Raw genomic sequence first — 12357 nt, forward strand, 5'->3', positions numbered from 1 at the left:
GCTTTCAGATGCCTCTCATATCTTTGCTTCCTTTTGCCTAAGAACCTCAGATTTGATGTCCAAAGCCTCTTAAGACTCATGAATTCATTGTGCTTTTTGCGGCACCAGCCAATACACATTTCTGGTATAACAGTGCCCTGTTTTCAAACTCTTCTAGTCATCTGTATGCATACCAAATCCCAACTTTTGGTTCCTTCCAATAAGTGTGTAAGATCCAGGTACTGTAGCTCTATAAATAAAGCTGTCAAAACATTTAGAAATGGTTTCAAAAATGTCAAACAGTGGAACACACCTAACCCTTTTGAAATCTTTAGCCAGAGAGATATTGACTGTTGCTTAATAGGCCTGCCACTGGAAACATTCAGAAACTCAGCCCTGGCTATTAGGACTCTCTGTCTTCTCTGAAGATTTCTTGCCATTTCTTGCAGCTAAGAACATAAGAGATGCGGCCCATCTTGTCCAGCATCCTGTTCCCACAGTGGCCAACCAGATACCCATAGGGTGCTTGCAAGCACAGCACTTTCTTCAATTTCCCCCCTGCAGCATCTTGCTTATTGCTTTGACACTGAGGTCCAGCGCTGAGGGCCTTCTGGTGGTTCCCTCACTGCGAGAGGTGAGGTTACAGGGAACCAGGAAGAGGGCCTTCTTGGTAGTGGTGCCTGTCCTGCGGAACGCCCTCCCAGCAGATGTCAAGGCAATAAACAACTATTTTACTTTTAAAAGACAACTGAAGGCGGCCCTGTTTAGGGAAGTTTTTAATGTCTGATGCTGTATTGTTTTTAATATTCGGTTGGAAGCTGCCCAGAGTGGATGTGGAAACCCAGCCAGATGGGTGGGGTATAAATAATAAATTATTATTATTATTATTAAGACACAGAAGAGATCGCTTGGACAGTGAAGTAATTGATAGTCACTGTTTTACTTATTATATCAACTGCTCCGTGAAGAAAGGTTGCAGCATTTGGGACTTTGTTGTTTGGAGAAAGGACGAGTAAGAAGTGACGTAACAGACATTATAAAATTATGGATGGCGTGGAGAAAGTGGACAGAGAAAAGCCCACCCCCCACCCATGCTAGAACTTGTGGACCTCCGATGAACTGGAATGCTGAAACGTTAAGCACAATTAAAATTTAGTTACGTTATGGAACCTACTGCTACAGGATGCTTGTATATTTCCCACAGGCATCTGTTTATCCACTGTGAGAACAGGATGCTAGACTAGATGGGCATTTTCTTATGTCTCAGACAAGTCACCTTGTCACATATCTGGCTCTGAGCAATGCAGCAGTAAACCTGCATTATTGTGCACTCTGCCTAAATAATAGTGAGATTGTTTGGCACTCAGATATCACAGGAAATAGTGAACGTGAATTGGCAAAAAGTTTAATATTTGACAAAATGAACTGGTTTTGTGGAAAAGAGAGCAAAACTAGGGCTGCCATATGTCTGGGATTTCAAAGACGGAATTGACATCCAGGGGGAATTGCCGAAAGGTGACGCTTTGTCCTGGTTTTTAAGCAAGTTAATTGAAAAATCACATTTTTATTTGTGTTTTTGTAAAAATAAAAAACAGCACACACACAACCCTCAAACTTAGGGGTTTGTCTAAAAAAAGCTCAACTTAGGGGTCCTGGTTTCTACTTTTTGGAGTATGTCAACCCTAGCAAAACCGTTTCTGAAATAGATCCACCAAGATTCTAAACGTTCACCTGGTCTCAGAGAGCCCTCCTGTGTACATTTAAGTAGAGTTAGCTTTTAATGGCAAAAATTACAGGTAATTTTCACAGGCAGAAAGATAACTGTTTTCTATAATGGACTAGATGTTACTGATTCAGTGTCATTTATCTTTTCAGAGACTAAGCAATCAACCATTTCCCGTGAATCCATTTGTTCTGCTTCATACTGTATGTGCCTGTGATAACGCCAGCATTAATGGATCCTCTTCCTCCTCTTTTAAAGTAGATGAGAAAGTATGAGCTTGTTGTTATACCAGGTGTATTTTCATCTTCTAGGTGTTGGCTAATCCTGTTCTGAATTTTAATGGCCTTAAAAAAGGATATGGCAATTGAATTATATACTCTGCTTATCAAAGAACAAAGGACAAAGTAACTTGCAGGTAAGTTTAGGTGTGTTTAATTAAAATGAAAAACATTTAATGGACTTACTGAACATCTACACCAGTTAAAATGTAAGAATATGGATGTGCTGTGGATGTAGTATAGTACTAATACAAAGAGGTACAATAAACCATGAGGAAGGTGTGAGAAGAACCCTAGAGCCCATTTTGCTGTGATTACATAGAAACTGCTTCATTTTGGCTAAACATTTGAAAAGCAAACTTTCAACCTCCAGAACAAGCTTTGCACAGAAAATAATGCACAGATGCTCTTTTCAGGCTTCCTATATTATGGTTTTAAACCCCATGTGCCTTTGTTAATTTTCACCCTAGTTTTTATTATATTAAGAGTAAACAATCTTTTTCATTGGTTCTGTTAGCCTACTAAGAACTGTAAGGTTATCGGAACAAAAGAAAATCTTCAAGTCGTTCAGGTAAGTGTAGTTTGTGGACTAAATAAAGGCATGATCGGCCCAAGCATTTTCGGATACACAATCGGCACAGTTGGGCCAGCCTAGGAGGGCCTGGAGGAAGAGAGAAAAAAGAACAGTAGTATGAATTCAATAATGTCAACTCAGAGATAAGTACAGCATATATCAGTGCGCAGAAATCTAGTCTATAAGGAGACTGTGAATCAAGGGTAGGCAGGTAATCCAGGTAAAAAGCTAGATAGAAAAAGCATCATCAATTCAAATTTAGATTTTAGCTTCCATTGGAATAATTGGGAACCTAGATTACAATATACAGTATGTTTATCTCACTAAATAATTTTTGAAGCACAATAATACATAACCTGGGCTTTAGTTAAACCAAAGTAATTTAATAAAATTTTCACTACTCTGTATATAGAGATAAATGCTACACTCTTGTCTGGTGGCTTCCCATTTCCATTTTTGCTTTGCAATTTAATGAAAGCCCCCAAAGTTCTGAAATATTACAGGCATAGGATTTCCCAGATTTTTATGCACAGGCAAAGCAGATCACTTCCTTTCCCCATCTCCATATATTTCATTTGTATAGCCATGATCTAATTGGCTCAAATTCTTTTAAAGTCATTCAAGGACATCCCTGTAACCAATTAACCCCTAAGAACCTCGGTGGGCAACAATAAGACCTGACAGTTTGCAAGAAGCATGACGGTGATAAATGTCTTGGCCATTACCTTCCCGAAGCAACAGTGCCCGTTCAACAGAGCTATTAGGTGCAGCAAGATCAAGAGCACATTTTAATTCAGAATTTCTACATTTCAAGCTGGCCCCGTAGTCTGTTAACAAGTTGACAATTTCTGCACTGGATTTTCTAGCGGCTGCATGAAGTGGTGTGTCCAGTCCCTTACCCAGGTTGACACTAGCTCCTTGGAGAGAATGTATGGAAATGAAAACAAACTAGTTAGCATTACATGGAAAGAAGACAAGAAGACAGCAATGCGGATTTTTATTTCCTCCTTTAATACTTTTTCTTAATGCTGGAATAAATTTCTTCTCTAAAAACTATTTCTATGTCAGCAGCTAGGTTTGTTCCCCGCCCCCCCCCCAGGGAACTGAGGAACAGATAAGAGAAGTAGGGATGAAGTCTGCATTTAAAGGCAAACTTACTTAACTCACTTTCTGAAACAATATGTGAAACACAACTGTCCTTTGAAATTCAGACTTCTTTGAATTTTGCTGTGCTCCAGACAAGTAATGTGCACAAAATGCATTTACTAGGGTAAAATGTGCATAGAAATGCATTTATTAATGGAAATAACATACCAAAATGCATTCTGTTAGGGAAAATTACTTGCAAAAATGACATCATCATCATCATCATCACAACAACAACAATAATATCTTAGCCCCTGGAACCAAGACTAGCTCCAGCCTCCAAAAGTGAGGTATACTGACACCAGTCCTCCTTTTCCTTCAGGCAAGGACAATTCTCAAGGCTTGGAGTAATTACCGTATTTTTCGCTCTATAACACGCACCCGACCATAACACGCACGTAGTTTTTAGAGGAGGAAAATCCATAGGCATGCCACCCGTAGGCATTCCCTCCATAACGTGCACAGACATTTCCCCTTACTTTCTAGGAGGAAAAAAGTGAGTATTATGGTGCAAAAAATATGGTAATATTATTTAGGGAGATGAGGGAGCATCCCACTGACACCTGTCCCTCCCAGGCACCAGGGCAGTTGATTTCTTGCAGTCTCCCTAGGCCCGGAGATACAGCACGACAACAAACTTCCCTCAGCATCTGTATTAGAGACTTGGCCGGGCTACATGTTCTGCCTGCTTCTAGGAAATGGAAGCTTAGGAACTGGAGGTGATAGCAGGCCAAGGTCTGCACAGAATGTTCCAGACTTGCATATATATCTCCCTGTCAGCCATTTGGAGTATTTTTATTTATTTATTTGAGTTTCAACACTATTTACAAAGATACAGTAAAAACAACTAAAACAGTTTGTTTTAATAGGAAAAGAAAATAAGATGGGTTTAAAAACAATACAAAATAAACACTTTTACACCCAGCTGGAAAAGCTCGTTGAAACAAAAATGTCTTCAATGGTTTCTGGAAATTACAAATAGCAGACAGCTGCCGTATCTCAACAGAGGTGCTGTTCCACAGAACAGGGACAGCTGCTCTGAAAGCCTTGCTCCATCTTGCGATGGAGTGGGTTCCTGATAGAGTGTTGGGATGTTTAGGAATGCAGCAGCCCACCAACCCCATCCAAGAAAACCCAACACACGCCAGAGTACCTAGTTCTAAAAGTTTCTTGACACAGTCTGTCCTTTGATTCACGCAGGCCACATACAGTACTGTTCCATGCTGTGGGTTTTCTTGGTCCACATCAACACCATTGGCTAAAAGAATTTCCATACACTCCCTGTGGCCTATGTAAACACAGAGAGGAGAAACCCTTGTTGAACTATAGGGCAGCAAGTGGCCTAGAAACCCTCTAAATGCTCCATAACTAGACATTCCTAAACCCCATTGACCTGAATCCTGCCTCTGAGGAATGATGTGGGATGGACTGCTTAACAATAGCTGTCAACTTTCAGATTTGAAAATAAGGGATCAGCAGCCTCACCTGTCCCTGGGACAGTCTACGGGATATCTAACAATCCGGGATAGCAGCAGGAAGCAGTGAGAAATGGCACTGGAATAATTGAATTTCCAGCAAAAAAAGGGAATGTTGACAGCTATGTGCTTAACCCTTCCCCCACAGCCATTTTTCTACTCAAAATCTCCTCCAGCTGCTTCCCTTCCCTTTGTTTATGTATTGTATTTCTTTGTCACACAATCACTGTTTGCCCACCAATTTCCTGCCCAAATTCCACATGCACCTTATTTCTATTTACTTATTTAGAAAGGTTTTGTCCCCATCCTCTTCCTTGCTGAGTTCTACAATGGTTAACACTGGGACTTAGGTGGAAGATGAGGAAGCTGACAGGCAGGATCCACACCAACTGAGGTTGGTGAGCCAGCTTCCAGGGATCCTGAGTCTCCCAGCATCACCAATGAAGCTTAATGCCTCTGATAACTGTTCATGGCTTTCTACCTGCTCTGCTCATCAACAGTGGCCCGGAACTGGGAGGGCAGGGGGAATGGGCTAGACACCACCTTGTTAGACAGTCAATTGGAATCTCTTTTGGGACCGACAAGCTCTGCAGAACATCTGATATTCTTGTATCTAGTTAAAATTGTCCAAAACTACTCCTGTTACCTCTCTTGACAGCTTCATGAATTGGGGAAGCAAAATGATTCTCCAGTTGTGGCCGGGCACCAAATTCAAGCAGCATATCGACGCTAGGGGCACTGCCACAACGGCAAGCATTGAACAGAGGAGTGATCCCATCTAAAGTGACTGCATTCACCTGCAACACAGAACAAAGACAAGACTGAGGGTGTGGGTGGATGCCGTTGGAGAGTTAGTGATTTCTTTTTATGGTATTTGTGCCTACTTTTAACTCTTCCATTTTGATTATCTTCTTGGACATTCCCAATACAGTGGTACCTCGGGTTACATACGCTTCAGGTTACATACGCTTCAGGTTACAGACTCCGCTAACCCAGAAATAGTGCTTCAGGTTAAGAACTTTGCTTCAGAATGAGAACAGAAATTGTGCTCCGGCAGCGCGGCAGCAGCATACAAAATGTATGCTGTAATACAAAATGCACACAATTCTCCTGTTAGTTCCCATTTTGAAGCAGCATCTCTCATACAGTGGTACCTCAGGTTAAGAACTTAATTCGTTCTGGAGGTCCGTTCTTAACCTGAAACTGTTCTTAACCTGAGGTACCACTTTAGCTAATGGGGCCTCCCGCTGCCACCGTGCCACCGCCGTGCCACCGCCATGCGATTTCTGTTCTCACCCTGAAGCAAAGTTCTTAACCCAAGGTACTATTTCTGGGTTAGCGGAGTCTGTAACCTGAAGCATCTGTAACCCGAGGTACCACTGTACAGGAAAGCAGAGACGTAGCTACGGGGGGCTAGCAAGGTTTTTTGCCCTGGGTGAATCCTCCAGAGGGGCAACCATTGAAGCTCCCAGCCTCTGTGTGCATACACAAATGCGTGTGGAGGGTGTGCCAAACTAGGTCTTTGACCCAGGTGAAATAAAGCCTAGTTTAACCCCTGCAGGAAGTCGTGGTAGTACTCACCCGAGCACCATGTTCCAGTAACACTTTTGCACAAGCAACATGGCCACCCAAGCAAGCCTCGTGAAGAGCAGTAACATGGTCTATTGTAACAATGTTCACGTTGAACCCCTACAGTTGAGAACAAAAGGTATGGATAATAAGCAGTTCCAAAAAAATAATAATGTATAGCTACATAGATTTAATATTGGCTTGAAATAAAACACCCTTTTCCAGTGGTTAGATTTGTGGTTCGGCAAAATGAAATCTACAAGAGCTCTCCCAGAACAAGCATAGTTTAAGCAATCCAGTTTCTCTAACTGAAGAGAGATATCGGCCTGCTACTGTCTTACCTACTTCACGGGGCTCTTGTGAGAATAAAATAGAGGGAAGATGTATACCACTCTGCATTACTTCAAGGAAAGGTGAAATAAAAATGCAATTTTAAAAATAATTTTTAAAAACTCTTAACATAGCAACATTACACAGCAATAGAGCCTTCTCCACAATATGAACTAATTAATGTGCTCAGTTTCCCCTGGAAACAGAATTTTGTGGTGAATCAGTGTGAAGACAGGTAAGTAGAGAATCTGGTAAGAAATTAATTACTAAATCACCCATTGTCTCCTTATGGATGCTGAACTGGTGTGACCATGAGCAAAGTTTGTGAAGAAAAACTGGATTGGGAGAAAAAGAACTATGAATACGGCTGCTTCTAAAGAATTCATGGTTTTGGACTTCTGCTACGCCAATACTTCAGGCTGCAGTCTAGAACTTATCCCTCTCTTGTGTTGTTCCAAAAAATTGACACTTTCACCACTACAATAAACAGATCTGGAAAAGGAGGTGGATTTTTGTTTCTAAATCTTGGTGAAAACACCCTGGGCAACCTGCAGTGATTGTGTGAATTGGCCCTATGTTTATTCCCTTTCATGCAATCTTTGCAAGCTCTGCTCAGTTCAGTTTTGAGTGTTGCACACTCAACACTGAATTTATTTGTGTAGTCTGTATGCATTGTTGTGAATAGAATGTTTGGGGTGCAATCCTATACACATTTAACCTGAGGGCAAGTCTCATTGCTGCTCAGTAGACATGTAGGATTCCATTGTAAAATCAGGGAAGTACGGTATATTAGGTTTTCTTACCTGTGCTATCAAGGTTTTCAATGAGAGGAGGCGCCCTTGAAAGGCGGCTTCGTGAAGGGGAGATCTGTCTGCCCATGAGCCTAAAATAAGATCACTGAAAGATAAGTCTATAGAACAGAGATCCCTGCTCCTGCCAACCTAGCAGTTCGAAAGCACGCAAAAGTGCAAGTAGATAAATAGGTACCGCTCCGGCGGGAGGGTAAACAGCGTTTCCGTGCGCTGCTCCCTTGGCCAATAAAGCGAGATGAATGCCGCAACCCCAGAGTTGGTCACGACTGGACCTAATGGTCAGGGGTCCCTTTACCTTTAAATACAATTATTCCCCCTTTTATAGAGGAATGTTATTTGGGCATTTCTTGATGGAAAATGGCATCCTCAAGTTCTCTCCTTTGTTATAACATGCAGGATCACTTTCTGCCCAGAAACCTTGGATAGGTAGTATATAGATGATGATGAAGATGAAGATGATGATGATGATGATGATGAAGAAGACCATGCTCTGATATCATCACATATGTGTTCCTCCACTCACCATCATCAGTGGCCCAATGCAAATGATTTTGCTTTAACATGGGGCAGGGAACAGTGTCTCGCAAAACCTATTGCAAGACCTCAGTAGAGAGCCGTTTGAAACACTTTGCAAGACTCATCAATCAGAAACTGGTGACCAGACTTCTGTTCCTTCACGGCCCATTTGGAGAGAGAGAGAGAGAGAGAGAGAGAGAGAGAGAGAGAGAGAGAGAGCGCAACTATACTTCTGTTGTGATCTTGTATATGCAGACAGGGCCGTCTTTACCTAGGGGTGCAAGGGGCGCCAAATGTTCACCTCTGGATCGGTGGCTGTGAAAAACAATGGAGCGGAAGTCCCCACCCCTCCTCCATTGCTCTGTTACTCCGTAGCATCAAACAAAAGCAGTTTTTTTCTGCTGCGCCGTTGTTACAGGTGAGCAACCCCCCCCCAAGTCAACAACTTTGAGTTCACCCCACTAAAAAAAGGGGCTCTGGGCGGATCTTTGCACCCCGGCGGCACATATGCTAAAGATGGACCGGCATGTGTATTTAGCAGTCAAATCCCACTGAGCACAGTGTGACTTACTTCTGAATAAATAGGTGCACACAGTAAATCCATGTAATTTTTATTATGCTATATAGCAGTTGGAGCAGGGGCTCCAGTTACATTAAGCAGAACTGTGCCAGTTTTGTGATTAATTGACATCACCTTCCATTTTCCGTAACTGGGGTTTGGCTCTCTTTATACTCTTAAGCCATGAAGCTCAAGGGAGCAAATATTGCCTTACCTGCAATGCTGCAAACAAGAGATGCATTAACGTACAAAATAGCGCGAAATGTGAGGGTTAAATATAACCATGAAAACAAGAACAGGCCCAGGCTATAAATATCTGTACGTGTCCGTCTTTTAAGTACAAGCTTTCTACATGCAGCTGCCTTATGTATTTGCACAAAGAGAGCTATAGTTTTCTAAGCAATCTAGAACATACCTCCTTGAAACATATGACAAATGTAATTCCCATAAGGTACACCTCTTAAGGCTCCAGGTACTGAAGGCATCCCAGAAACGGTATTTTTCATGAAGCTCTGAGGGTAAATGCAGCAGCGCTGGACAGCATTACTTTAAAGCTTAGCGGTAACAGTGTGTAAGTAATCTAATCGAGGTCAGAGTTGGTGGTCAGGTGGTGTTTTGAAAAACGATACTCAGTTTGACAGACTGGCAAAAGGCAACGTGGCAGAGAAAAAGAGCGTAGATAACCAACACCTTTTCATGTGCCCAAAGCTAACCATCTAAATTGTTTTTTTAAAAAAATTTAAGTCTTCAGTGATGGAAACTGATGTGTTTGAAAATAAACATATGCTACCATATAGAATTGCAGAGGTAAGTGGGAACTGCAGGCCATAAAATGTAGAGAGATTAATAATATCATTAATAACCATTACTGCTTCTGACAGATTTACTGACTCCGACGGGACAGCTCATTGATACTTATGTAGCCTAGACACAGATAAATTATACCTAATAAATATTATAATTGGAGCATTTACCAAGCATTTTGTCTCCATGACTGATATTTGAAAAGCCACATTGTTGCAATTGTATATTTAAAAGCAGTTTTTCTCCCCTGTTCATGTTTGACATTGCAGATTAAAATTTGTACCATGCACAACTGTTTGTATTTGCAAGGCTATGAGAATGCCTAGGAAATAAGCCGGCGATAATGGAAGATTTTTGCTGATGTCAGTTTAAATGATGTTAAAACCCCCTATCCCTGCATTCTCCATCGTTTTATTGCCATGGATGACTCATAAGTAGCCAGGACTGGGATGAACCCAGAAGGACATAAAGTCAACACATCTGGCCAATGACCCAAGCTTAACATTTTGTGATTCATTCACATATAGTAAAGTTGTAAACTTGCTGCCCTGCTTGGCAGAGAAAGCAGGAACAATCCAGTTTCATCCCTCCAATAAAAGCGAGCCAAGCCACGTGCAACTGCTGTTCAAGCAGACATTTTACTCTCCCAGCAAGTGTCTTCTTTCAGAAAAGGCATATTCTAAATCTTTTGCATTGTTGTATGCATAATGATAGGGACGCGGGTGGCGCTGTGGGTAAAAGCCTCAGCGCCTAGGACTTGCCAATTGTCAGGTCGGTGGTTCGAATCCCCGCGGCGGGGTGCGCTCCCATTGCTCGGTCCCAGCGCCTGCCAACCTAGCAGTTCGAAATCAACCCCGGGTGCAAGTAGATAAATAGGGACCACTTACTAGCAGGAAGGTAAACGGCATTTCCGTGTGCTGCGCTGGCTCATCAGATGCAGCTTGTCACGCTGGCCACGTGACCCAGAAGTGTCTCTGGACAGCGCTGGCCCCCGGCCTCTTAAGTGAGATGGGCGCACAACCCTAGAGTCGGACACGACTGGCCCGAAAGGGCAGGGGTACCTTTACCTTTTACCTTATGCATAATGATGCAACAGACCCACAATAAGACTGCATTAAATAAATACCGAAATAGTTTAAATAGCAGCATTGCAGAATTCTGGCTTTTAAAACGATAATTTTAAAACCTTTTAAAACCTTATTTTCTATAACAAAAATATATATTACCTTATATTGAAGCACATTGGTTTTCCCTGCGAATCTTTAATTCTTCATCTTAGACATATTCATTCTAGCTTATGCTTGTATTAACAAAATCATACACATATTTATATTTCCAACCGGCTTGATGACAATGCAGTCATGAGTATCAATTTTTGACAATTTCAGTGATTTATTTATTTTTTAGATCAGTTAGTTTTTTTTTAATATATATCTCTACAATTTTACCTGGGGCTATTCCATAGATCTCTTCTGCTATCCTTGCAGCCTCTTTCCTGTTCCCTTTCACAATATAGAAATGGGTCAGTAAAGCCAAAGAGATTTTGATTAAGAGCTTGAAACAAAACAAAGCAAAGATTGCAAAATAAATGTTATTGAAAGCATAGAGTATCGTACTGCCTTCCATTTTGTTTTGCCCTTTGTATAACTTCACAGGTCTCCTAAGTTACATTCACTATTATTGGTGTCATATGACATCTATTTTAAACTCTCCGGCCGCTGATGTTCCTCTGTTACCAAAAATACACCCTGTTTTTGTCCCAAGCAAGCTATTGATATTAAATAACAATGCTTAGGATTAAAAGAGCTTAATGCTTTTCTCTTCCTGTTCAGATTTGTACAAATTCATGTTTATTTCATCCATGTTTATTTCATCCCACTGTATTCTATTTGTATATTCCATTTTAATATTTGTTAAAAGAGGAACAATCAGCCCTGTGATCTCACAAGGAAATGCAGCATTCAGCATTCCTAAATTTATATAGTAGTTTATTTAGGTTTGAGCTAATTTCTATGGACGTTTGCATAGAACATTTTCTTTTAATTCATAGGTTTCGAAGTTGCAGTGTTTTAGGAACCTGTTAATAACGTCTGGACAACACTAGGTGGAGCTATTGGAATACAATATTTTCCTGTGTAATCTGTCACAGTGTGGCAGGCCAAAAGAAAGGTTTATGCCTGCTTACCGTAGTCTAGACCAATTTACATCCACAAGACATTAATGAAAGTGGTCAGTTAATTTCCCTTAACACTAAAAGGAGATTAGCCCACATATGATAATTTGCTGCAAGCTACTGCAAAAAAAATTGCAAGCCATTTTCATTGCATGAATTTCAGGTCCACAAAATTGCCATTCTGCGAAAGCCATTTTCCAAATTGCATTTAACTCCCCCATCTACCTCATCATAAGTGAGTCTTATGGAGAAAGAACCATTTGGACAAATGTCAAACCACTTTGTGAGGGAAAAAAGGTTTAGTGCTTGTTTTCCCCCAGCCTTCTTTAGTGAAGCCAGAATTGAACCTGGGACATTTGGTACATTTTATTCTTTATATATTGAATTTATATATTGCCCTATACCTAGGGGTCTTACTA

The 12357-nt window shown here is 41.2% G+C and overlaps 1 protein-coding gene and 1 long non-coding RNA gene across 7 annotated transcripts; one reads left to right on the forward strand and one right to left on the reverse strand.

Moving 5' to 3' along the window:
- Window positions 1-28: 28 nt before the first annotated feature.
- On the forward strand, window positions 29-3301 carry LOC310761926. 4 transcript variants are annotated; one of them, XR_014547741.1, is made up of 5 exons: window positions 29-218; window positions 1855-1905; window positions 2014-2117; window positions 2498-2551; window positions 3170-3301. It is a non-coding gene; the product is annotated as an uncharacterized lncRNA (long non-coding RNA). The 4 variants fall into 4 exon arrangements; XR_014547740.1 differs by lacking the exon at window positions 2014-2117 and having other exon boundaries at window positions 1855-1971; XR_014547742.1 differs by lacking the exons at window positions 29-218; window positions 2014-2117 and having other exon boundaries at window positions 971-1994.
- Window positions 2119-11571, reverse strand: ASB11 (ankyrin repeat and SOCS box containing 11). Of its 3 annotated transcripts, none has more exons than XM_083612188.1 (7): window positions 11214-11559; window positions 7878-7957; window positions 6757-6864; window positions 5822-5972; window positions 4854-4988; window positions 3280-3471; window positions 2119-2641 (listed from the first exon to the last, which is right to left on the reverse strand). In XM_083612188.1, the coding sequence occupies exons 1-7, from the start codon at window positions 11389-11391 to the stop codon at window positions 2517-2519; spliced, it is 969 nt and encodes a 322-aa protein (XP_083468314.1). In that variant the 5' UTR covers window positions 11392-11559; the 3' UTR covers window positions 2119-2516. The 3 variants fall into 3 exon arrangements, with proteins under 3 accessions (XP_083468314.1, XP_083468315.1, XP_083468316.1); XM_083612189.1 differs by lacking the exon at window positions 11214-11559 and adding an exon at window positions 9377-9620; XM_083612190.1 differs by lacking the exon at window positions 4854-4988 and having other exon boundaries at window positions 11214-11571.
- Between the last annotated feature and the right edge of the window lie 786 nt (window positions 11572-12357).

Source organism: Podarcis filfolensis, assembly GCF_964270895.1.
Source record: "Podarcis filfolensis genome assembly, chromosome: 4".
In the NCBI taxonomy this organism is placed as follows: domain Eukaryota; kingdom Metazoa; phylum Chordata; class Lepidosauria; order Squamata; family Lacertidae; genus Podarcis; species Podarcis filfolensis.

What these genes read in the sequence shown, in the direction of transcription:
- ASB11 (XM_083612188.1), bottom strand. Translation starts at nt 11,391, where the DNA reads ATGGAAGGCAGTACGATACTCTATGCTTTCAATAACATTTATTTTGCA. An exon ending in TCATGAAGCTGTCAAGAGAG is followed by an intron (nt 4,989 to 5,821) that starts GTAACAGGAGTA and finishes GTGTTTACATAG; the next exon opens with GCCACAGGGAGTGTATGGAA. An exon ending in GGCACTGTTGCTTCGGGAAG is followed by an intron (nt 2,642 to 3,279) that starts GTAATGGCCAAG and finishes CTCTTCCTCCAG; the next exon opens with GCCCTCCTAGGCTGGCCCAA.